General features: G+C 32.5%; 13 protein-coding genes and 1 non-coding gene across 14 annotated transcripts; 7 read left to right on the forward strand and 7 right to left on the reverse strand.

Moving 5' to 3' along the window:
• Positions 1 to 86: 86 nt before the first annotated feature.
• TBLA0B07520 (alpha-keto acid decarboxylase family protein) lies at positions 87 to 1,778 on the reverse strand (the record flags this gene model as incomplete). Its single annotated transcript, XM_004179041.1, has 1 exon — positions 87 to 1,778. One exon carries the CDS (start codon positions 1,776 to 1,778, stop codon positions 87 to 89), a length of 1,692 nt encoding a protein of 563 aa, XP_004179089.1.
• A 1,504-nt stretch (positions 1,779 to 3,282) lies between these two features.
• On the reverse strand, positions 3,283 to 6,300 carry STU2 (Stu2p; the record flags this gene model as incomplete). The annotated part of the gene is made up of 1 exon (XM_004179042.1): positions 3,283 to 6,300. The coding sequence occupies one exon, from the start codon at positions 6,298 to 6,300 to the stop codon at positions 3,283 to 3,285; it is 3,018 nt and encodes a 1,005-aa protein (XP_004179090.1).
• Positions 6,301 to 7,148: 848 nt separating this feature from the next.
• Positions 7,149 to 7,466, forward strand: TRX2 (thioredoxin TRX2; the record flags this gene model as incomplete). The annotated part of the gene is made up of 1 exon (XM_004179043.1): positions 7,149 to 7,466. One exon carries the CDS (start codon positions 7,149 to 7,151, stop codon positions 7,464 to 7,466), a length of 318 nt encoding a protein of 105 aa, XP_004179091.1.
• A 172-nt stretch (positions 7,467 to 7,638) lies between these two features.
• On the reverse strand, positions 7,639 to 8,544 carry SER2 (phosphoserine phosphatase; the record flags this gene model as incomplete). The annotated part of the gene is made up of 1 exon (XM_004179044.1): positions 7,639 to 8,544. The coding sequence occupies one exon, from the start codon at positions 8,542 to 8,544 to the stop codon at positions 7,639 to 7,641; it is 906 nt and encodes a 301-aa protein (XP_004179092.1).
• A 216-nt stretch (positions 8,545 to 8,760) lies between these two features.
• On the reverse strand, positions 8,761 to 9,096 carry MVB12 (ubiquitin-binding ESCRT-I subunit protein MVB12; the record flags this gene model as incomplete). Its single annotated transcript, XM_004179045.1, has 1 exon — positions 8,761 to 9,096. The coding sequence occupies one exon, from the start codon at positions 9,094 to 9,096 to the stop codon at positions 8,761 to 8,763; it is 336 nt and encodes a 111-aa protein (XP_004179093.1).
• Positions 9,097 to 9,304: 208 nt separating this feature from the next.
• MDE1 (methylthioribulose 1-phosphate dehydratase MDE1) lies at positions 9,305 to 10,033 on the forward strand (the record flags this gene model as incomplete). Its single annotated transcript, XM_004179046.1, has 1 exon — positions 9,305 to 10,033. One exon carries the CDS (start codon positions 9,305 to 9,307, stop codon positions 10,031 to 10,033), a length of 729 nt encoding a protein of 242 aa, XP_004179094.1.
• A 241-nt stretch (positions 10,034 to 10,274) lies between these two features.
• REC107 (Rec107p) lies at positions 10,275 to 11,211 on the forward strand (the record flags this gene model as incomplete). Its single annotated transcript, XM_004179047.1, has 2 exons — positions 10,275 to 10,521; positions 10,607 to 11,211. The coding sequence occupies 2 exons, from the start codon at positions 10,275 to 10,277 to the stop codon at positions 11,209 to 11,211; spliced, it is 852 nt and encodes a 283-aa protein (XP_004179095.1).
• A 229-nt stretch (positions 11,212 to 11,440) lies between these two features.
• On the forward strand, positions 11,441 to 11,578 carry TBLA0Btrna22S. The gene is made up of 2 exons: positions 11,441 to 11,478; positions 11,533 to 11,578. It is a non-coding gene; the product is annotated as a tRNA-Ser (tRNA).
• A 223-nt stretch (positions 11,579 to 11,801) lies between these two features.
• Positions 11,802 to 14,642, reverse strand: ADE3 (trifunctional formate-tetrahydrofolate ligase/methenyltetrahydrofolate cyclohydrolase/methylenetetrahydrofolate dehydrogenase ADE3; the record flags this gene model as incomplete). Its single annotated transcript, XM_004179048.1, has 1 exon — positions 11,802 to 14,642. The coding sequence occupies one exon, from the start codon at positions 14,640 to 14,642 to the stop codon at positions 11,802 to 11,804; it is 2,841 nt and encodes a 946-aa protein (XP_004179096.1).
• A 448-nt stretch (positions 14,643 to 15,090) lies between these two features.
• On the reverse strand, positions 15,091 to 15,531 carry YCH1 (phosphatase YCH1; the record flags this gene model as incomplete). The annotated part of the gene is made up of 1 exon (XM_004179049.1): positions 15,091 to 15,531. The coding sequence occupies one exon, from the start codon at positions 15,529 to 15,531 to the stop codon at positions 15,091 to 15,093; it is 441 nt and encodes a 146-aa protein (XP_004179097.1).
• Positions 15,532 to 15,903: 372 nt separating this feature from the next.
• Positions 15,904 to 16,461, forward strand: ESS1 (peptidylprolyl isomerase ESS1; the record flags this gene model as incomplete). Its single annotated transcript, XM_004179050.1, has 1 exon — positions 15,904 to 16,461. One exon carries the CDS (start codon positions 15,904 to 15,906, stop codon positions 16,459 to 16,461), a length of 558 nt encoding a protein of 185 aa, XP_004179098.1.
• Positions 16,462 to 17,148: 687 nt separating this feature from the next.
• PCT1 (choline-phosphate cytidylyltransferase) lies at positions 17,149 to 18,786 on the forward strand (the record flags this gene model as incomplete). Its single annotated transcript, XM_004179051.1, has 1 exon — positions 17,149 to 18,786. The coding sequence occupies one exon, from the start codon at positions 17,149 to 17,151 to the stop codon at positions 18,784 to 18,786; it is 1,638 nt and encodes a 545-aa protein (XP_004179099.1).
• Positions 18,787 to 19,452: 666 nt separating this feature from the next.
• PMT6 (dolichyl-phosphate-mannose-protein mannosyltransferase PMT6) lies at positions 19,453 to 21,582 on the reverse strand (the record flags this gene model as incomplete). Its single annotated transcript, XM_004179052.1, has 1 exon — positions 19,453 to 21,582. The coding sequence occupies one exon, from the start codon at positions 21,580 to 21,582 to the stop codon at positions 19,453 to 19,455; it is 2,130 nt and encodes a 709-aa protein (XP_004179100.1).
• A 1,313-nt stretch (positions 21,583 to 22,895) lies between these two features.
• On the forward strand, positions 22,896 to 25,241 carry TBLA0B07660 (SNG1 family protein; the record flags this gene model as incomplete). Its single annotated transcript, XM_004179053.1, has 1 exon — positions 22,896 to 25,241. The coding sequence occupies one exon, from the start codon at positions 22,896 to 22,898 to the stop codon at positions 25,239 to 25,241; it is 2,346 nt and encodes a 781-aa protein (XP_004179101.1).
• Between the last annotated feature and the right edge of the window lie 237 nt (positions 25,242 to 25,478).

Raw genomic sequence — 25,478 nt, forward strand, 5'->3', positions numbered from 1 at the left:
ATTTTAAGTTCGTTATATAATTTAGATATGAATAGGTAGACGTAAAAAAACATGAAATGAAAACAAAATTTGAAACATTAAACAGCCTATTGTTTAGCGTTAGTAGCAGCAGTTAACTTTGCTTGAGCAACCAAGTTAGATGGGGCGTCCATAACTGGTAACATGATTTCGATCATTCTAATCTTGGAGTTCTTTTGGAAAGCCTTGTCAGTGGTCAACTTGATCCATTCACCGGTAGTAGCAACTCTTAAGGCTTCGTAATCTTTAGCACCGAAGGTTGGTAAGATTTGTAAGTGGTTCCAGCCTTGGATTTCATTGTATTGAGCGGTTGGGCCGTGAATCAACTTTTCAATGGTGTAACCGTTGTTGTTCAAGACGAATAAGTATGGTTTCAAGTTCCATCTGATCAAAGTGGAGATTTCTTGAACAGTTAATTGTAAAGAACCATCACCAATGAATAAGATAGTTCTCTTATTTGGGTTGATTTCTTCAGCAGCGAAAGCAGCACCTAAAACACAACCACCAGTAAAACCAATTGAACCCCATAAGACTTGAGAGATACCGTAGGTATCCTTTGGGAAAGTGGTTTGGTTAATACCGAAAGCAGAGGTACCGGTTTCAGTTAAGACAATATCACCTTCTTGTAAGAAGTTACCTAATTGGTTCCATAACCATTCTTGTTTCAATGGAGTGTTGGCTGGAACTTCTTTGTTGGCTGGGATACCAGCTGGGACAGCAACTGGTTTGTAACCCTTGATGGCAGCACCAATCTTAGAAACTAATTTTTGTAAGACAAATTTCATTTGAACACCTGGGAAAGTAGCGTTCTTAACCTTGATGTGGTCAGAATGGAATTCAACAATGTTCTTGGTCTTGTAAGCGTAAGAGAAAGAACCAGTGTTGAAATCAGACAATAAAGCACCGACAGATAAGACTAAATCGGCAGATTCAACAGCAGCCTTAACTTCTGGTCTAGATAAGGTACCGACGTAAACACCACCAAATCTTGGGTGTCTTTCGTTGATGGAACCTTTACCCATTGGGGTGGTGAAAGATGGGAATTGAGTAGCGTTGATCAATTCTTCAGTTTCACTCTTGACATCGTGTCTAGAACAACAAGCATCAGCAATGATGATTGGGTTCTTAGCTTCTCTGACTAATTCCAAAACAGTTTCAATAACTTCGTTTTCAGCTTCAGCATCATTTGGTTTCAAAGATAAGTCAATTGGGGTTTCCAATAAGGAAGCTGGGACAGTTAAGTCAACCAAGTTAGCTGGTAAACCTAAGTAAACAGTTCTTTGCTTAACGTAGGTGGTTCTAATACATCTATCAATTTCAGCTGGGGCAGTGGCAATGTCAGTGATCATAGCAGTAGTTTCAGAAATTTCAGCGGACATTCTGTGGAAAACAGTGAAATCACCGTTACCTAAAGTGTGATGTAACAATAATTGTTTAGCTTGAGAGGATAAGGATGGGACACCAACAACGTGTAAGACACCGACGTGTTCAGCGTAAGAACCAGCAATACCGTTCAAAGCAGATAATTCACCAACACCGAAAGTGGTGATCAAACAGGCCATACCCTTGATTCTTGCGTAACCATCGGCAGCGTAGGCAGCGTTCAACTCGTTAGCGTTACCAGCCCATCTCATACCTGGGACTTCGTAAATCTTATCTAATAAAGATAAGTTGAAGTCACCTGGTAAACCAAAGATGGTTTGGACTTTAACTTGGTTCAATCTTTCGAATAAATATTTACCTAAAGTAATTTCAGCCATTGTGTGATTATGTGTTTAATGCCTGGGGTATTAAAAATGTTAAGAGAAAAACATAATTAAGGAAAAAAATTGTGAGTCAGTATAAGTTTGTTATACCCACTTATATATGAAGAAGTATATTAGTTCAAAGAATTTGCATATGTATTAAAAATTTAAATTGATGATTGTAATGTATACATGAAGACCTCAAGAGAAAAAAATCGGGTATGGAGTTCTGTTGGTTAGATAACCACGTACAAGGGTCACCAAGAGAAGTGTGGAACTGCTGATACAAAGAGAAGTAGCGGCACAATCACCTAACTAAGGTAATAGCAAACACGCTGTACCCCAAAGAAAAAAGAAATGTGAAATGGTTAATAGTCAAGTTACGTAAAGCTAAAGTTAAATCAAGAGAAATAGAATAATAATCGCCATTACATTATAGTCGAATTAAGAAATTAATGGACCTGGTGCGGGAAATACTAACCGGATCAGTCATTGATAATAGATAATAGAACGATTGAAAAATAAGCTAATAAAGCAATGAAAAGGTTGAGCGGAAAAATATAGTATAAACCTAGCTATAAGGTGATTGGATTTCTCCGTTTGATGAGAGGAAATGTTCATAATCTGTCCCCTCGAGTAATACAGATTAAATTAATTCTACAAGAGATTAAGCCATTTTAGAAAAAAAAAAAATTAAAAAATTTTAGAAAACGTAATATTACCAAGTGGGAAAAAATCAGATTCAATTGCGCAAATTTTCCTAAAATATATCATTTAAAGCTTTCAATATATTCGTCGATATTCAAGGTATTTAGGAAGAAAGGTGCATAAATGAATATAAGCCATTATTGATATTTATAAAATGGTAGAAAAAGTGATAATTTACGTGTTAAATTCAGGAAACCAAAGTAATTGCCTGAAACGATGGTTAAAAGCCTTAAATTTCGTTGAAATCTTGGTAGCATGAGCACCCAACATGCAATTATTCAGAAAATATCTACTCTTTTTGTACGGTTGTTTCTATGGGCATTTATGCATAGAATATGCAATAATTCCAAGTTTCAATATTCGAAAAAAAAAGAAGCCAATGAAATTTTGCCAAATCTGCGAAAACAGGATGCCCGGTGCACCGTTGAAAATTTTTTTGAAATTTCTGTCTAGGGTGAAAAATTCTGGAGTAACCTAAAACAGTAATAATGATTGAAGATATTTGATGATAAAAAAAAGATAAATAAATAAATAATAGTAGTGATTTTCAGTAGACAATGTTGAAGTGAAATCATTAATCAAGAAAATATCATTCCATGTAAGATATGCTTATCCAATCGTACGAAGCTTCTTAACGACATTATTATGTAAATAAGATTTTGAATATCTTGAGTCTTGCAGAAGGATTGTGATTATCCTCGTATACGTAATATTCTAACCTGTAAGGTGTGCTATATTTAATATTATAGACGTTAACGAGTTTTTAGTTATGTATTAAATTACATTAAAGGATATTTTAAATTAAATCGAATTATTTATTTATCTTTGTTTGGCTAATATTTTTATTTTTTACCCGCAACCCATCAATACGTTTTCTTAGAGTCTCAGTAACTTCAGCTGCACGCATCCATGTTTCTTCGTTGATAATAGTACTATTTATATCAGCTGATGCGGTATCTTCTGTATCTATTTCGTTATTATCTTGTCGACTATCAGTTGAGGACATATAAATCGAAGGGTTTGTATTGCTTCTTCTTTGTGCCAAAGGTGAAAATGGAGCACTACTTTGTCGGCTTGGACTGTTGTATCCAAGGGATTGTGGTGGTGGAGCACTACGTGCATGCAAGTTTGGTATAGTTGATGAAGATGCAGATGATATACCTGATGATATAGATGGAGGCTGATTCAAATCTAAATGATTATTTCTTGTTTGATATCTAGAAGGTTGTTGTAAAGGAGATGGTGGTTGGAGATGGGACGGTATATGCATATGTGATGAAATATGTGGCGAGCCCGTAGTTGATAATTGTTCATAATTATTTGCATGATTATTACTATTATTATTATTATTATTATTATTATTATTATTATTATTAGTTGAATAATCGTCAACACTATTAATTCTTAAAGAATTGACTCTTGGAGGCAAATCTTCGCTTGTGACACTATTATTTCTTGAGTGTCTACTAGAAGTATATGCGGAATGGGTTGTTGAAGATAATGCAGAGATGGTTGTTGTTGGTGGATGTGATTGTTTATACCTTTTAAATTCAGATTCAAGGGAATTTAATTTCTTTAATATATTATTATATTTTGAGTTTAAGTTTAAAATGGAATTTTCTTTATCTTGTAAATTAATGGTCATGTTATTAATTTGTTTTCTTAATTGCAAATTTTCTTCATTTAAATTATGAATTTTGGAATTTTTTTCTCTTAATTCAATGTTTAAATCATTATTCTGTCTCTTTAATATTTCAAAATCATTTTTAATTTTTTTAAATTGAACATTTTCCATGACATTATTTGAAGTTGAGTTTGGTATTGTCGTGGAAGGTTGAATAATATTAGATGATAATAAATTATTATTATTATTATTATTATTATTATTTGCAGTTGTTGTTGTTGATAATGATTGAGTGGTTAAAGTAACTCTTGAGGATTTAGGAGAATAATCTTTATTTTTTTTCAAAGGTGAAGTAGGGCCACGTTTAGATGGTACACTGCTATCACTATTACTAGTGCTGTTACTAATGGTAGAAGTACTGATACTAGTAGTATCTTTGTTGTTGTTGGAAGGTTTTCGCATGGGTACTGCTTCTAATTTTTTCGATGATTGTTTTGGTATTATTTTATCATAATATTGGTTAATTTTTTTTTCTTTTAAATTATCTAATTTTTCTAAAGGTTCATTCATATCGAATTTACCAATAATAAACATGATATTTGCCATACATTTAAACCCTTCTTCTCTAATATTTGGTAGAGACTCGTGACAGATCTTGATGATTATGGGGAGAAGATCATCTTGAAGGTATTTGGTTAAAAAAGTCTTTGCAATTGGATTAATTAGATTATTTTCCAAGATTCTATTGGTGATAGAAGTCATTGATAATTTCAATTGTGGTATCTTTGCACTTGTCAATGTTGATAAGATTATTTGGAAAAGATCTTCATTTTCTTTGGAAATTGGATTATAAAAATTAATAACAATTAAATCAATGGAATGATTGATGGAATCTATAACGGATTGCTTTTTCTCATTTGTTTTATTTAATAACGGTTGGAAGATTTCCATGACCAAATCCTTACATCTTGAATTTTCCTTTGATGTTGGATTCAATTTTTCCAAAATGAATGAAATGATTTGTGATGTGATAGTGATTGATTGTAAATTTTTATCCTTTTTAAGAATCAAAGATAATTCTTGGAAAAGATGAGTATAATTTTCTTTTTTAATTGATAATTTTTTAATTTTATTTTTGGGATTAATTAAAAAATCATAAAATTCTTGTAATGAACCCACTCTTAATTTCCAATCAGTAGAATTAATATTTGAATAAAAATTTTCAGGTAAATCATTTAAGATTGTCATTACAGGTAAAAAATCAGATGAGTTTGGTATCATATTATCTTGAGTCATTATTGTATCGCCATCTTCGTCTAATTCTTGTGATGTGGATTCTTGAACTACTTCTTGTGATTTCAATTGTTCTAAAATTTGATATTGAAATAATAATTTTTTTTTCTGATTAGTGGAATTTAAATTTTTATCAAATAATTTTTTCAAATCCTTTTGTTGGATAGGTTTCAAATGATCTAATAGAATATCTTGTAAAAGAAGAATATTTTGGCCTGTATTATTATAAATTGAAACGATTAAATCCATCGATTGAGCTCTTACGTTTCTATCAGCATGACCTGATAATTTAATTAATGGAGTTAATAGATTAGTTAACATATCTGGTTCGTTATTGAAATTGATATTGAGAAACCCAAATGAATCTATTACATTTGTAAGACAGTTCAATGTGGCCGCTAATAGTTTTGGTAATTTCTTATCTAAAAAAGGTAGCAGTATGATTACAGTAGATTTGATTGATCTGTCTAATGAACATAACGACAGGATAGAATCTAGAGCAGTTAATTTGGTAACAGATCTGGTAGAAGGTAATGATTTTTCTATTATAGCAGGGAGCCAAGTCTCTTGATAATCTAATAGTATTTTCGATCCACCAATGGTTTTCCCTCTGGTATTATTTATCTTTATGAGTAATTTAATCAACGATAGAAATGTGATTAACCCACTTTCCTGAGCAATAACATTGGAATCCAATAACCAATTTTTCACTAAATTGGAATCATTTAAATATTGAGTAACATTCTCGGGTAAATTTGACAAATCATTAGGATTCTTCGACGAAATACTATTGGCTAATATAGTATTCAACTCTTTATACCCTTCTGCTCTAGCTTTCCAAACTTTATGTAACAATTTTTGATCTAATGGTAAAGACGTGAAATCATCTTGATTCACAGCCTTTTCACTCATAATGGGATAAGCGAGGTAGTGTTGTGTGTTTGTATTGTGTGTGTAGGATGCTGTGGTGTGCTGGCGTATATATGTGGATCTTCAACAGATTGAAATCTCCACTCTTTGAAATGAGTTTTATCAATTGTATAAATTTTCATCAATGACATCTATTTTCAAATCATCTATTTTCAAATCATCTATTTCGTTTGACAGTATATATGTTTGTGTTTACAATGTCATTGTAATTTTTCGCGCCTCATTCCAACTTCGCGTCTGGTCACGTGCTATCAATTTCAACCCTATTTCGATGTAACCCTATAATGCAAACCCTATATCACATGACCTAAATACATTTGCACCCCTATTTTTAACCCTAGTCGCTCGTATTTTAACCCTAGCCCTAACCCTATTTCTGAATTTTTTATTTTGTAATTTTTTTTTTTTTTTCTTTTCTACACAATTTCAAATATCACAATAAACGTCAATTTCACTTTCAATTTCACTTTCAATTTCAATTGGCGTGTGTCAAATTCCGCTACTCAGATTACTCAAAGTGAAATTTCAAGGTGGACAAAATTCCTCGAAATCTCCTGCATTTGTCAGCGAACAAACGGGTAGTTTGGCCATTAATTATCAATTACTAACAACTGTCGTAAATTGGTAATCCAAGACACCAACGGGAATAATATCGATGGATCCTTGACTTGACTTTAACATCCAGACCTATATAAAGGACATACCTTACTTTTTTGATTGGTGTGTTTGTAAAATATAGAGTGTTGGTACTAGAGTTATATAACTAAATATCTACTTCAACAACTACATTCCTCTTCGCCCCCTCAAAAACACATAATTCAATTCACAAAATGGTCACTGATCTAAAAAACAACCAAGATTTCCAAAATGCCATTGCTACCCCTGGTAACAAATTGATCGTTGTCGATTTTTACGCCACCTGGTGTGGACCTTGTAAGATGGTCTCCCCTATGGTTGAAAAATTCAGTCAAGAATACACTCAAGCCGATTTCTACAAGATCGATGTTGATTTGGTTCCAGAAGCTGCTCAAAACAACGAAGTCACTGCCATGCCAACCTTCTTGTTCTTCAAGAACGGTAGAGAAATCTCCAGAATCGTTGGTGCCAACCCAGCCGGTGTGAAGCAAGCCATTGCTGCTAACATCTAAATGTTGTAATTTTTATATAATACTAATACTATTATGTTTTTTTTACTTTCTATAAATCTATAATATAACACTAATATACTAATACAATAATTGCAGTTGCACCGTTTTTTGGTTCTCTTTTTTTTTTTTGATTTTTATTTTTCCTTTCAAAATTCTATTTATATACATGCGATTACAATCCAAGAATATACCTGACATCATACATACTACTACTATTCAACCTGGATGGTGCTTGGATTTGAACAGTGGGCTTAGCATTCCATGCAATCCCAAACCCTGCAGTTTTCATTCCTAATAGATCATTGCCACCATCACCAATCATTAAACTATCTTGGATATCAATCTTGTATTCATCACATAATTGTTTGATAGTCTTAGCCTTGCATTCACCATCAACAATGGAATCCTTATTAATTAAATTACCAGTCAACTCACCGGTTTTTCCATCCATTTCTAATTCATTGGCTAATGCGAAATCAAATTTCAATTCATTTTTCACATATTCTGCAAATTGAATAAACCCACCACTTACAACTGCCAATTTTACGTTTTTTTCCCTTAGCAATTGACTCAATTCAGCAACACCATTAGTGATCTTTAATTGTTTCTTAATAACTGCATAAAGGGTGTCGATCTTCAACCCTTTTAGCAGGCCAACGCGTTTCGAAAGTGATTCTTTGAAATCGATCTCGTTATTCATGGCTAAATCAGTAATGGCTTTCACTTGAGGTTCTACGCCAGCATAGGAGGCAATCAATTCAATGACCTCTTGATAAATTAATGTACTGTCCATATCAAACACAACAAGTTTTTTAAAACGATGTTCATTATCAGGTTGAATGATCAAATTGATATCTTGATTGTTGTATTGATCGAAAATATGAGCTTTTTGGAAGGTATCTTTGACATTTACAGAGGAATATTCGATGCTAAAGAAAATATCACTAGCTTTATTATCGATGCTTTTAATTGAAACATCTTTAATTTCAAAATGTTTTGTTAGATCGGTTTGGATCTGAGAAATTACTTGTTGGTTTAAAGTATCACCTTTAGCAATTACAGTAGCAACGTATTTCATTTGGCCTCTATCCTTTTGTTATGGTTTTGACTATAGTTTGATTTTTTTTTTAGCTGAAAGAAAATATCGTTGAAATTTATTATTAGTTTATATATTTTAGAGACGCGTGGGCTCGGAATTATTTTCAATACCAATTAAAAGAGTCAAATCAATATTGTGATGCAAAATTAATTACTATAAACGTATGTATACATATTTATATTTTATTAATGGTATTTACTTCTTGCTCGGACTTAATACATTCATTTGTCCATCAAGTAAACCAGGTGGGATCTTATTCAAATATTTCTCCTTATACCAATCATGGAAAGTTTCACCCTCTCGTATATCCTTTTCCAATCTATTTTTTAATTCATCACACTCTTTATACCATGGTTCAAACATTTCCTTTGTATTCACTGATCGATTTAAATTCAACGTTTGAATTTGTCCTTGTGTTTGTGTTTGACCTTCATTTAATTTAGATACAACTGATTCTTGTGGGAAGCCTACTCCTTTGGAATTAATTAAGGGCAGTTGTCTTAACAAATTTTCAGTATTTATTTGTCCCATTGATAATTTGATATTCCATATACTATTTTGTTTTATTTAATTAGCTCTTATTGAAGCAACCCTTATTCATTATTTTAAACAGTTTTTTTTTCATTTTTTCTTAAAAGATCCGAAATCTTTATAATAAGCTTATGAAAAATATAAAAAATGTATAAATATATATATATATATATATTTTTCTTAGGATCTCATCGCAAGAACTTCAAAGATGAATTCTGAAGATTTGATCAAATCAACTGATCCCAATCACCCTGCAAACTTGATATGTTCATTATGCCATCAATTTTATTATAATAATTGGTGTACTGGGACAGGTGGTGGTATTTCCATCAAACATCCAATTTCAAATAATTTATACATAGCTCCATCAGGTGTTCAAAAGGAAAAAATGAAACCAGAAGATTTATTTGTAATGGATCCAACTGCCACAAAATATCTTCGCCAACCACAATTGTATAAACCAAGTGCTTGTACTCCTTTATTTTTATCTTGTTATAAAAATAAAAAATCTGGTGCAATTATTCATACTCATTCACAACACGCTGTCATGTGTTCTTTAATCTTTAAAAATGAGTTTAGAATAGCAAACGTCGAACAGATTAAAGCTATTCCAAGTGATAAGGTTTGTCCTGAAACAGGCAAGCCTATAGCGCTATCATATTTTGATACTTTAAAGATTCCAATTATTGAAAACATGGCTCATGAAGATCAATTACTTGATGATTTGGAAAAGACTTTCCAAGAATACCCTCATACAGTAGCTGTCATTGTTAGAAGACATGGAATTTTTATTTGGGGTCCAACTATTGATAAGGCAAAAATTTATAATGAAGCTATTGATTATTTAATGGAGTTAGCTGTTAAAATGTACAAATTGGGAATTCCACCGGATTGTAATATAGGTGAAGAAAAGAAATATTTAAACCTGTCTTTATAGATCATATAAATATCATTGCATGTTTTTAGTTCAGTGTTTTTTTTCATATTTTAAAAAAAGAAACTCCGAAATTATTATTTATATATTAAATTTTTAGCCGCGTAAAATTAAATTAAACTTGTTAAAAAAAAAATGATCTGCATTAATATAAAAAAAAGTACTAAAGATTTTCTTTTCAATTGCCAATTAAACTACTTTAAAAAAAAAATAAAAACCAAAAATTAGTGTAAAAATAAAAAGTATGGATTCAAATCAAACTAGTTCAACAACAATATCACCACAAAAGCCCACTTTAAATAGTGAAACTCCAGAATTAACAGAATCTGATAAGCAGATCCTTACATGGGCAAGTAAATTAGAATTAGAAAGTGTAGATCTCAGAGAAAAATCTTCTTCATTATCCAGGGAAGTACGAAGATGTAGTAATGTTTTAAGTAATAAGTTTGATGATTTCAAAGACAAATTAATTGATCCAAAGGAAATTAAAAGTATGTACAAATGATTTACTAAAAAAATTTTTTTTTTTTTCGTAATCAGATTTTACTAACAAGAAACTTGAACATATATATAAAGGTATTTTTGATGTTTTAATGGATTTAAGTACAAGAGTTATTGATCAACAAAAAGCAAAAATCTCTTCAGCTCAATTGGATGAAATTGCCAAATCAATTATTGAATTAAAAGATGTAAAAAATCATAAGGAAGAGGGGGAAAAATTCGGTAAAATATTTGAAGAAATTACAAAAAAATTTACTCTTATGGAAAATTCAGTCAAATCTGTAAATGATCAACTTTCAAATGTAACAACTATATTATTTAGTATGAACAAATCACTTGAAGATTTATCCATAAGACAAAGTGCTTTGGAAGAGTTGCTGAGGACACAAAATAATGAAAACGAAAAATGCCATCAACAATTGAAAAAGGATCATCAAGATATAAGAGAAAGATTGCTAAAAACTGGAGATATGCCTTTTAAAATTCGTAAAATAATTAGTTCTAATGATGATATGTTACAAGGAACTACTATTGAAAACGATAGTGATTTTGAAATTGCTATATCACCCGGACCTAATAATGAGCCTGGTCCAATGAGTTCGCCAAACCAAAAGAGAAGAAGAGATTTCAGAATTCGTGGTTCCAGAACTATTATTCCTTGGGAAGAAGTTGAGATGTAATTGTATTTCAAATAATTCTCAACCTATTTTTTTGTCCTTTGTTGCCTATGCTATTTTTTAATTAACAAGTGGCCTAAAGAAAGTTCAAAATTACCGAGACGCGATATTATTCTGGGTTGCTTTGTTATATATAACAAGCAAAATGTTTACCCAATTAGGTAGGAAGACTAGTTAGAATTCAACCATTTGAAGGATTCAAATAGATATTGACATTCAATGAGAATATTATGGCATTATGGCCGAGTGGTTAAGGCGAAAGACTCGAATGTAATACCATTAGGACCCCTTATTTTGAGGGTGCTCTTGTAGTAAAGATTCGGTTATCTTTTGGGTTTTACCCGCGCAGGTTCAAATCCTGCTGATGTCGATTTTTTTTTTCACAAATAATATTTGCAATCACTATATTGAGCTTTTTTATTTAATTTAATAAAGAGCTAAAATAGCTTGTTATGCTAGTTCTAGCGCACTAGGTCTGGGAACAAATAAACATAAATGTATCAATAAATTATTATAAAAATATAGAATAATTAGAAGTAACTATATATACGTGTCATTAAAAAAAAATTACCGTCTGTTGAACTTCATCTGAATTAAAACATACCTTCAATTTCTCCATCTACCACTTCAATGTTCATATAACCTGGACGGGTTGGTAAACCTGGAATAGTCATAATATCACCGGCCAATGCAAATAAGTAACCACCACCTGCTGCAGCTTTAATATCTCTGATAGGTAGTGTGTAGCCTGATGGAACACCTTTCAAGTTTGGATCATGGGATAAAGAATATTGAGTCTTTGCAATACAAATTGGTAACTTATCATAACCTTGAGACTTGTATAATTGTAATTTTTCCTTTGCTAAATCTGAAAATTCAACATCTTTAGCGTTGTACATTTTGGTAGCAATGGTATCGATTTTTTCTTCGATGCTTGAATTCAAGTCATAAGTAAATTTAAAGTTTTGATTTGATTCATTTTCACAAACTTCCATAATACCACGAGCTAAATCAACAGCACCTTCACCACCTTGTTCCCAATGGTTGGCAATGATAGCATCTGAAGCACCGGCTTCCACAGAGATTTTTTTAACCAATTCTAATTCAGTATCAGTATCAGTACTAAATCTATTAACAGCTACAACAACTGGTAAATTGAATGATTTGGCATTTTGAATATGTTTCACTAAATTAGAACAACCCTTTTCTAAGATTTCCAAATTTTCTTCCTTATATTCCTTTGGTAAAGAAGCGCCTGGTTTAATTGGAGCACCACCTCCATGAACTTTCAAAGCACGAACTGTAGCAACAATAACAACTACATCTGGAATAATGTTTGAAGTTTTTGCCTTGATGTTTAAGAATCTTTCACCACCCATAGTAAAATCGAAACCTGCTTCAGTGATGACATAGCCTGGCTTGGAATTAGAATCTTCACCTTCTTTAACGGAAGTTAAATCCAAAGCTAATTTATCAGCCAAGACAGAAGAAGCACCGATAGAGATATTGGCAAAAGGACCAGCATGAACTAAGACAGGTGTCTTCTCCAAAGTTTGCATCATATTTGGATTGATAGTATCCTTTAATAAGGCAGTCATTGCACCAGCACAACCAATATCATCACAAGTAATTGGAGAACCATCTTTGGAACTACCAATAACAATCTTACTTAATCTTTCACGTAAATCATCTAAAGAAGTAGCTAAGGCTAAAATGGCCATACATTCCGATGCAACAGCAATATCAAACCCAGTCTCTCTTGTTAAACCCTTTTCAGTTGCATTTTGACCAATGGTAATTTTTCTCAAAAATCTATCATTAATATCAACGACACGTTTCCAAGTGATGGAATTTGGATCTATATCTAATCTAACCAATTTTGTAATTTCTTCTGGAGTCAAATCATCAGGATTAGTCTTTTGAATATTGAATTTTGCCAATCTTCTTGATAAAACAGGATCCAAGATCTTTTTACCATTGTTATCAGTTTTCAACAATCTTTTAAATAAGGCGGCATCGGTTTGGGTAGATTCGTGGAAGATTCTTGTGTCGATAGCAGCAGCTAATAAATTGTTTGCCATAGCGACAGCATGAATATCACCAGTCATATGTAAATTGAAATCTTCCATTGGAATAACTTGCGCATATCCACCACCTGCAGCACCACCTTTAACACCAAATGTTGGGCCCATTGAAGGTTGACGAACAGTAGCAATGGCTAATTGATTACAATGAGCACCTAAAGCTTGAGCAAGACCAATTGTAGTTGTACTCTTACCTTCACCCAAAGGTGTTGGAGTTATACCAGTAACGACTATATATTTCCCTCTTTTCACTGGAGGTTTATTAATTTTTTTCAAATAAGATATATCAATCTTTGCCTTTGTAGAACCGTAAGGAATAATACGAGCTCTGGGTACTTTAGCCATGGATGCAATTTGAGTAATTTCAGTTGGAATAGCTTGACGAGAAATTTCATGATCTGATGGTACTGGAGATAAAGTCTTTAAACCTGTATCATATTTAGAAGCAGCTCTCTTTGCAGCAATCCATGTATTTTGTAATAGACAAGCCACAGTCATTGGACCAACGCCACCTGGAACTGGAGTAACTTTACTAACATTAGGAATAACATTATTGAAATCCACATCACCTACACAACGGGAACCTGATTTTTTGGTCTCATCTGGAATATAATTAGTACCTACATCGATAATAACAGGGTTTCTTGTATTATCAGCTTCCTTCCATAATTCTTCAGATAAGAAATTAGCCACACCTACAGCTACAACAATAATATCTGCGTTTCTAATGAAATTAACCAAAGTAGCATGATCAGTCTTAGAATGGGCAATGGTAACTGTAGCATCTCTCTTTTGTAATAAAGCAGCCACTGGACCACCTACGATATCGGATCTACCGATGACTAGAGCATTGGCCCCCTTAATTTGAACATTTTCACGATCCAAAAGTGTAATAATCCCCTTTGGAGTACAAGGTTCAAACAATGGAACACCGTTACGACGATGCAATTCACCAATGTTATCTGGACCAAACCCATCCACATCCTTGGAAGTGATGACTCTTTCTGTAATTTCATCCTCATTTAAATGTTTTGGTAATGGCAATTGCACGATAATACCGTTAACTTTATTATTATTATTCAATGAATCAATTAAAGTGAGCAAACTTTCTTGAGACACAGAATCAGACAAGAGATGATGTACTGCCTTAATTCCAGACTCTGCAGCAGATTTTTTCTTCATACGGACATATAGACTAGAGTCTGGTCTGTTTCCAACTTGAACAATGGCCAATGTGGGTTTGATATTGGAAGTTTCAATATTACGTTTGATCTCAGAACGGATGCTGGCTGCATGTTTCTTCCCATCAATCAACTTATTCTTATACAATTCTTTCAATTCGGCACTCATCTTAAATAAACTTTGCCACTTGGACATTGTAGTAGGAATTAAGATATAGGAAACAAAACAAAATAAAATAAAAAAAACAGTAATCAAGATTTATAGTAGTTAAGATAGAGATAGGCCCAGGTAAAAAAAATGAAATACCCCCCAAAAGCACGATCTGCAAATCTCATCCTAGATCCTCTCATCTCCTAGTTGTCCTTATAAATAGTATAAATAGGGCGAATTCAATAATTCAATCATCCGAGTCGAGAAATTAGACGGCTTTTTTTATCCAAAATAATTACATTCCGCATTTCTAAATGAGGAAAATATCACGCATCACGAGTCAAATTGCAGAAGTAAAAGTATAAAAAAAGAGGTCACATTTCACGTGCTATCACGAAACGTGATAGCACGTGGTGTTGGAGTATTATTGCTATTACTATTGCCATTGCTATTGCTATTATGTGAGCTATGTAGAGGAGGTGGTCCAGAGGTCAGCAACGAAGTCATCAGTCAATTGGTTGTTCTTACCGTATTCGTACGCCCAGTTGACAAACCCTCCACGAAGAATCATCACGTTTATATAACTCAGTTGTTCGTCACTCAAGAGTCTGAGGAACTTTAATGCTGCAGAGGGGCCTCTCTGTTGGGAATGAGCGCAATGGAATATGACATTATATGGCTTGTGTGAATCGAGTTCAGTTTGTTTATCGACTTTGACAATCAATTCTTGTAACGTATCATGGTTCATTTTCCTGTATGGGACATTCCAAGAATTGTGGATGTGACCGCCGATATAATCTGAGCCTCTTACATCGATGACCTGATAATTACTAATCGATGAGGATAGAATCCATTTGCTCAAAGTGTGTGCGTCAATATACTTGATGTTCGAGATACTTCTTTGCATGTCTAACTGTGCTTGCGGTCCTGCCTTGTAAAATTGATATACGTCGTGGTATGATGATGTATTATAATAATTGTTTATTAACCCTTGTATTTTGCATTTGTTTATTCCCTAAAGGCATCGAATTAATTTTTCAAACTTCCTTTTCGCCTCCCCTTTCCCGTTACAAATTTCAAAACGGATAATGTAATTGAAAAAGAAATTAATCTTAACAATTAATGGAAATTCCTTACTGTGACACTAAGATTCGGTAAGATCTTGTCCTATTAATAAGTACTTAAATATATACACTTAAATCTATATATATCTTACTAAGTAGATATCTTAACCGGATAACATCACTAAATACACACTCTAAATACAAACAGCCTTAGAATGGAAGACAAAACTGCCACTGAAACTACTGAAACTACAGCCACAGCCACAACTACAGCCACATCTTCAACAACTAACGGACTTCCTGAACCTTGGACCATTCGTTACTCTCGTTCTAAGAAACGTGAATATTATTTCAATCCAAGTGATAAAAAATCACAATGGGAAGCTCCAGAAGGAACAGATGAAGAAGCTTTGAAGAACTTCTTTTTGGAAAACCCAATACGTGTCCATTGCAAGCATATTTTGATCAAACACAAAGATTCAAGAAGACCTTCATCACATAGAAAGGAAACTATCACAATCACAAAGGAAGAAGCTATTAAAGAGTTGACTGTCATCCAAGAATCGTTGAAGAAGGATCCCACCCAATTCGACAAGTTTGCCAAAGAAAGAAGTGATTGTTCTAGTTTCAAGAGAAACGGGGATTTGGGATGGTTCGGTAAAGGTGAAATGCAACCAAACTTTGAAAAGTCAGCTTTCAGCTTGAAGATCAACGAGATCAGTGATATCGTTGAGACTGATAGTGGTGTTCATTTGATCCTAAGAGAAGCTTAAACGAGCTTGAACAAGTTTTTAAGAGGAAACCTGAGCAATCTGAGCAATCTGAACAACCCTTTTACCCGTATGTACGTCTTATATATCAATCACTGTCCATGCTACATACCATCAATCTCATCATCTATCCTGACAAAAATCATTCTATAGTATACACGACGTAAATACCACAAAGTTATTTTGCACATTATTAAATTTCAAGTCGTATATCGTTTAAACTCCGGTCACGTGCTTCGCCGTATACCACGTGCTTCTCGCGTTGATTTCCAAAATCGTGATTCTTTTTTTTTATTAATTGTTTTGTTTTGGCAGTCAATTTAGTGTGCGGTCCGCTAGTACGTCAATTTAGCAGTAATCAATGAAACAAATCATAATCATAGCATCTTGCAATTCAAACTATATATAGATCGATAGGACCACCATTGTTAGGAGTGCCAAGAATAATCCATTGTAGATCTATCTACATATCATTTTTTATAACTAAGTATATGCATATATAGTAGGGTGTGTAATAAAGATACTGAACTGTGGAAACTTTGTGTGTGTGTTTTGTAGGACGCTGGTAAACAATTGTTAGTAATAGGTACAAAACTTCTCTCTCTCCCTCTCTCTCTCTCTCTCTCTACTCTCTCCTCTCTCTCTCTCTCTCTATCCCACACATCATTCCCTTCTCGAACTTCATTTATCATGCCTGAAAAATTATCAAGGAAGGCTTCTTTGAGAAAGAAGTTGTCTTCTAATTCTTTTACAAACCTATTCAAGATGAACAAAAAGAGAAAACGTGATGAAGTTACAGATACTTCTTCTACAAGTAATAGTGGTGATATAAGTAAAATACCTGGTACAGATAGCTCGATCGCCACCACTTCTACTTCTACTTCTACTTCTACTTCTACTACTACTTCTGCTAATACTGCTTCATCAAAAAAAAGCTCTAATAGTAATAGCTCCAATGTTTCAACGCCTGCTAGGAAACGTCGTCGTAGTAATAATGGAACCGTTAGTACCACATCAGAATCTACTGCTAGTACCAATACTAATGACACTACGGAATCGGTAGATGAAGAATGGTTAAAACGTGAAAAGGAGCTAGACGCAAACACTCCATTGGATTTGAAAAAATATAGACCAAAGGGGTTTTCTATTAATTTGCCGCCCACTGATAGACCAGTTAGAATTTATGCAGATGGGGTGTTTGATCTTTTCCATTTAGGTCATATGAGACAATTAGAACAATGTAAAAAGGCTTTTCCTAATGTCTCTTTAATTTGTGGTATTCCAAATGATAAGATCACTCATAAGTTGAAAGGGCTAACAGTTCTTTCAGATAAACAACGTTGTGAAACTTTAAGACATTGTCGTTGGGTTGATGAAGTTATACCTGATTCTCCTTGGTGTGTCACACCTGAATTTTTAGAGAAACATAAAATCGATTATGTTGCTCATGATGATTTACCGTATGTTTCTGCTAATAGTGATGATATTTATAAGCCAATTAAAGAAATGGGGAAATTTTTATCAACTCAAAGAACTGAAGGTGTTTCAACAAGTGACATTATCACCAAGATCATTAGAGATTATGATAAATATTTAATGAGAAACTTCGCAAGAGGTGCCACAAGACAAGAATTAAACGTTTCATGGTTGAAAAAAAATGAATTGGAGTTTAAAAAACATATTAGTGATTTTAGATCTTATTTCAAGAAAAATCAAACTCAATTGAATAACGCTTCTAAGGATTTATATTTCGAAGTACGTGAATTATTATTGAAAAAAACCTTGGGTAATAATTTATATTCAAAATTATCAAGTGATCCAACAACAAATTTGAAAAATTTGAAAAATTTAAGAAATATTATTCGTAAGAATAAAAATAAAAAAAATATTCAAAATAACAAAAATAGTAATGAAGATGATGATGACGATGATGATGATGAAGACGATAACTTATTATTGAAAAATACTTCTCCAGCTTTAGATTTCGTAAAAGAATTTGCAGCTCATTCTGGTCCCTCACCTTCAATGATTAAAAAGAGAAAAAATAAAAAATTACTATCTTCTTCTTCATCTAATACTTCTTCATCCTCATCTTCCTCCTCTTCTAATAATGATTCAGAAAGTGATAATACCAATGATAATAATAATAATAGTCCTACTGAAGACAGTAGTGATGATGAAGCTTATAAGACAGATGGTGCAGAACGTGACGCTCATAAGAATAATGATGATGTAAATAATGATGACGATGATGACATGGACCAAATGAGTAGTGATGAAGAAATAAATAAGAAAAGAGTTACTGATGTAGAATCAGTATCGGATTAAATATATGAGCTTTATTTGTTTGTTAGTTTTTTTTCCTTTCCAATATAACCAATTACCAATTGATTTTGCTCTATTATCAAAATTGTTTTTCTGTTTTGTTTCTGTCATAATATAATACTAATTTTATTTAATTTTATTTTGATATTCGCGTTTCTTTTCTTATTTGTTTTTTTATAAATATATCTTATTTTTCTTTTTTCATTACAATACTAAGTTACCACCTCAGTATATGCACACATTTATAGTTATATATTATTTAACGCTTAAGATATATGCTTTAGCTTTTGCTATCTTATACACATCAAACAATTAATGCTTCTTATTTTTTGGATTTTGTTTGGTTGCTTCTGTAGTTAAAAAAATATTTATTTTTTAGTACAATCATTAATATTAACAAATAATTTCTATAAGATAAACTTTTAAATCTTTTGGAATTTTAAATTCTAAATAATTAGGTATATTTCTATACATATATTGCTAAATGCTTCTTAATAATATTTATAGGATATATATAGATATATATTGTATCATTATGATATAGATTATTAAATTTAGTAAGATAATATTGAATGAATCTTCATAACAAAAGGGAACTGTATACAAGTTTGTCAAGAAATAAAAAAAAAAAGAAAAGACGGCATGACAAAAGTGATATGTATATTTTCGTTACAGTAAGAAATCCCATGTATTTATCCATTTCATATGTTCATAACGTTCGTTTCCTCCCAGCATACCTTGAGCCCAAGGATTAAATTTATAATAGGAATAAACGCATCCTCCAAATAATACAATCATTAGGTTGAATCTAATAAACTTTGAATTTATTCTATTGAATAACAATTGTAAATTAAATGCAAAGACAATCATTGCAAAGTATAGTGAAGGTAAATAATGATGAATGTAGGTTACTCTTGCCATTGTAACAAATGGAAGATAATGAATTAACCAAGTTAGGAAAGGTAAGACTCCCATTGAAATAATTTGTAAAATTGCAGTGGAATTTAAATCTATAGATTGTCTTTGCCAACTGCAATACAGTTTCAATATAATTAATAAGAAAATTGGTAATGATATTGTCGATAACCAAGTATTAAAAGGAGATCCTAAAAGATAATAACGATAGATTACTCCAGACCAATTACACATTCTTAACCCTCTGTAAAGGGTTGGCCATTCCCAAGGTTTTGAAGCCAAATTATCGAATTTATCCTCGTCTGGAACTAAAGCGTTATTAGAAGATGCCATTGCAAAATTAATTAAAACAAAATCAGTCCAGAACTTTGAATGTGGAGGCTTATAATCACTTGGACAAGGATCCAAATTATCATTCCAATGTTCTTCTACATTCCACCAAGCTGATTTGTCTCTTGCACTGAAGGGGAATTTGCAAATGATTTCACTTTGTTTGAACCCCCAATTTGGATAGGAGAATCCTGATGAAGTCAAATAACAGCCGGTAGCCTTATGTTTGAATCTAATAAAAGTAGAAATTGGATGTATCACATTACTTGGTTCTGAAGAATCATCATATTGAGAATTTGCAGATTTCAATTGGTCCATAATTTCCACAATCCAAACCGCATTATCATCGTTTTCAGTAGCACCTGATACTTCCAAAGAATCCTTGGAGACAATAGATGGGAATTCTAAAGAGGAGAATAAATATTTTTGTGTAGTATCATGTTTCAAAAAAATTTCCATACCATCTCGAACTAAACCTTTCCCATTTGTATTTGTATTTTCGATGATCCAATTATTATTTGAATCAGCAAATCCATAACCTGTAATTTGATTTTGGAATGAACCCACTGGGTAAGTTTGTTTATGAGAATGTAATAAATTAGGAGAAAGGCCATTTGATCTTATTGTAACATATGAACCAAATGCTATATTTCTTGGACCTAATTCAATTTTATTATTTTGTAAATTGATTTGGAAAAGAGTATTTGTTGAACCATCGCCTGTACCAGATTTGTATAATAAAGCAAAATGTAATTTAAAGCAAAACAAATAGATTAAAAATGGAATGATGATCAAATCTATAATTCTAATGAGCCAATGCTTAATATATTTTGTCCAAGATAAACTTTTTTGATAAAATAATAAAAATAAATCACCAATAGTGTAAAGACCAACGATGACAGTGATGAATAGCCCTACCCATTTAATGGAACAAACACATCCGATGGAGATACCTAAACAAAGAAGTGTAAAAGACCAATTGAAAGTGAATTGTCTCTTTGCAACGTTTAAATTATGTAGACGAGCTAAGAAATAGAAAGTTGTACATGTGAAAAACAATAGCATGGAATCTAATAGGATAAATTTAGAAAGTACAATGAATGATAATTCTAAACAACTCATTAATGACACTAATAGAGTAATAAAATAATTGAAGTTTAATTCTAATAATGTGTAATACATAATTGGTATGACAAAGGCTCCAAAAAGACAATTAAACTTTCTCATAAAGATGAAGTTGATATGTTTTGGATAATCAGTATTTGATTCGAAATCGAAATCCCCATCGAAATTGGCTAAATATTCGGACAACCCGATTAACATTTTACCCAAAGGTGGATGAACGTCATGATAGAACTCATGTTTTATATAATACGATCCAAACTTCCCAAAATGAGCTTCATCCCAGACTACAGTTTTATTTTTATCAATTCTATAAAATCGAACACAAACTGAAAGAATCGTCAAAAAAGTTGGTATGAGGTATAATTTGACCCATTTATATCTGGTATCTTGTGTCGAAGCACACGTATAAGGCAATGGTTTTACCAACATTATGCGTTCGGTTACATTTATAGTTATTATAATAAATATCTTTTAATTGAAATATATCATATCAAATTTAATTTTATATATATTAATTGAAATTTCAAACCCTTCTGACGCGTATCAAAACACGAAGCGACATTAATTCATAGGCAATAATGACAGTAACTATAGAGAAGGAAAAAAAAAAAAAAAAAAGAAGAAAAAAATTAAAGCTAGCATTGTTGAGATATAGGCAAGAATGGATGATATATGTTACAGTTTGAATACGGTGAAACAATACAAGGTTGTACGGGTTTTGTTTTCAATGTGATTGTTGCTCTGATAATAATTTTCTTTGCTGAGAAAGGTAATTACATATATATATATGCTATACTTAAGTTTATATTGGAAAGACAAGAATAGGCGTCAGCATATATTTTTTTATACTATGTCTAGAGGCTATACTACTATATATATATATATATATATATATACTCACTTTAGAGAACATGCAATTAAGTTATATACACATTAAGCTACAATAGCCATTTGTCACAATATCGATATTCCTACTATTTAAAGAATGTCCAAATTATCAAGATAAGCTATCAACCATAGGAGAAGTGTTCAATTGAAACCAAAAACGTATTGCATTATTATTCTCTTTTTTTCCTTTTTCTAATTCCTTATTTTGTCTATCTTTTTTTCTTTAGTTTTGTGGTTCAATTCAATTTCTTGACATCCATACACCATGGCATCAGTACACCCGCAAAATGCATCCATACACCACAAAACATGGTCAGATGACCATGTTTGGTTCGTCACGTGCCTTCATTTTTGTTTTGGGAAATTTTTATCGCACATAACGAAATGACGTATCACGTGCCAAGTCGCGTCGGCTCTTTTGTCGGCTCATTTATCGGCTCTCTCGCATCGGCTCTTTCGCTATCGGTTCATTTATTTCGGCTCTTTTGGCTCTGCGGAACGCCGTGCATCGTGAACCAAGATATTCGATATTCGGCCTAATCTGGGCAGGTCGGATAGGCACTTACGGAGATCATTCTGCAATGTTGGAGGCTGCGTGTTTGTTGCTACAACAGTAGAAAGTTGGAATTCTTGAAATTTTCAACTTTTCAAAGTTGGCTTAAGATATGTTGTGGGTTAAAAAATTAATTAGAAAAAACAACATACTAGTATGTTTTTTTTACATTACATAATTCCAAGCATATTTTAATAATATCTTAAGCATATATTAAGGATATCTTAATCATATAGTAAGCATATATTAAGGATATCTTAATCATATAGTAAGCATTACTGTCTTTGCTTATCTAGCCATCATGGCCATACTAGAGAATCCTTTTACCAACGATCCTTACTCGAGGAAAAACAAAAAGAAAAAGCAATTACAAGAAGAGTTGCAACAAGAATATCATAACCCGAAATCCAAGAAGGCAGATTCATCGTCAGCTTTAGTGATAACACATGTCACTACAGCATCTATAGGGCCACCTTTAGAACCATTCAGAACAAGATTCACTTCGCCAAAATTATATTCTCATCGTAGAAGTGTTTTCAAAGCGTTTCTGCTGACAAACTTCATCATTGGTTGCTTTATTATTCCTTGTTTATCCATCTATTGGGGTGCCACTTATAGAAGACCTCATTTCCTACATACATTAAATCTTATTGCCGTATTCCAAGACGATTATGTTCAAACAAATGAAAAATTTCCCTTCATCGATGAATCCTTCGCTAAACTAACTGATAATGTCACACCAATGTTAGATGAAGCATATTCTTGTAAATGGCATGTTTACAACACATCACAATTCATGTCAAAGTTCAACGTCTCCAAAGATGAAATCGATCGTCATGTTGTTCATTTGATTTACGAGGAAAAATATTGGATGGCAGTCAATATAAAGGCAAATTCCACTCAAAAATTGTTGAATTCTCTTTTACCACATATAGAACCTGCCTATAAACCGTTCAATTTCTCCGATAATTTCCAAATCATTTATGAATCAGGAAGAGACCCTACAAATTTGAAAGCTTCCATGTTACCTGTTATGCAATCCTTCGAGAAAGTTTATGAAAATTACTACTCTACAATGTTTTATCCATCTCTTCTGAGAAATATCACCACCTCAGGCGTAGATATCAATATCTTAAATTCCACAGATCTGGGTAAAGCTGGCATGATGAGATACGGTTACTTCGATCATAGACCATTCACAGATTATGCCTTGGTGTCACCTTTGCAAGTTGGGTTAATCTACTGTTTATTGTTAACAGCTTTCCAATTCGCAGTTTATGGTCCCTTGCACGCAAAGATGTCAAGAATTTTGACTTTTAAGCATTTGATCGTCTATAGAATCATAATAATGTGGAGTACGATGTTTTTCCTTTCGTTATTCTTCTGTACAGTCTCGGCAGTCTTTAGAATCAATTTCACCTTGGCATTTGGTAAAGCTGGGTTTGTCGTTTATTGGGCCTCTACTTGGTTAGTCATGTTAGCATTGGGTGGTGCCAATGAAAATGCAATTACATTAGTAAACGTCTTTGGAAGACAATATTTGATGGTTTGGTTAATGTCTTGGATTATTCTTAACATCTCCCCTTCTTTTTATCCATTGGCATTGAATAGTAACTTCTATAGATATGGTTATGCAATGCCAGTTCATCAAGCAGTCGATATCTTTAAAGTCATCTTCTTAGATCTTACAAGAAGGAAGATGGGGAGAAATTATGGTATTCTTGCTGTGTGGGTTGTAATAAACACTGCATGCTTGCCCTTAACATTGATTATCGCTCATAAGAAAATTGAAAAAGATAGAAAGAAAGCTTGGTTGACAAAACATAATGGTACAAATACAACAACTCCAAATAGTGCTTCCACTAATAATTTGAACCCAGATATGGTATCTCCAGATTCAGCCACTCGACATGAAATCGATATTACCCCAGAATTAATGGCAAAGATGAATTCGTCAGATCCTACTACTGAAAAGAATTATTATATGCCAGGTACAACTTTAACAACTACGTCCACTGATGAGCGTGCATCTTCTTCTTCGACAATAACTTTAGGATCCATCTCCACAGAAGGTTCTGCTGCCGATGATGAAGTTGCTGATACTGTCATCCCATATAATACTCCAAATGCATATTTACCTGGTTCTTCAAATACTGCAACAGTTCCTTCAAAGATCAATGTAACCGAATCTCATGCATCTATTCCAAATGTGAATCATATCTCTACTATAACCTCATCACCTGCAAACCTTTCAATAAATGAAACAGAAAATGATTTCAATCTTGCCATGGATCCTTATTTAAATAGTGAAGATCATTATTCGGAAGTAGATGACACTTTTGTCGATCCAGGTGATAATCAAAATAATAATAATAACGGAGATGATTTAGATATCGAAGATTATAGGGGTCTAGGTTACGAATATGATGCCCAGGAAGTAATAGGATTCGGTTTGCCATATGATGTCTCTCAAAACGATGATGAAATTGCAAGATTGGATTCAAAACGTGCAGAATTCGCTAGATTACAAAAGACAAAAAGTTCATCGCATAATACCAGTGAAAATTCGTTAAGAAAGACAAAGAGTGTTCATAGTTTGCGTCCAATTAAAAGCATCAAGAATTTGAAAAAGGACTTAGATTTATAATTTTAATATCAACTAATGCTTATTTTACTTTTCAATATTAGTTGCTACTCACTTTACATTTCAATATTCACTTTGGGTTTTTTTTTTTTTTTTGTTTTTGTTTTGTTTTGTTTTGTTTTTGATTCATCATAGTGCTTCAATTACAGTATTTAATTAATTTTTGTTATCCCTTCTCATATCCTGAATTTTAATCATTATTCGATTCCTAATACTTCATAATCAATTAGTATTTGTATT

This window comes from Henningerozyma blattae, chromosome 2 (assembly GCF_000315915.1).
Source record: "Henningerozyma blattae CBS 6284 chromosome 2, complete genome".
NCBI classification, from domain to species: Eukaryota; Fungi; Ascomycota; class Saccharomycetes; order Saccharomycetales; family Saccharomycetaceae; genus Henningerozyma; species Henningerozyma blattae.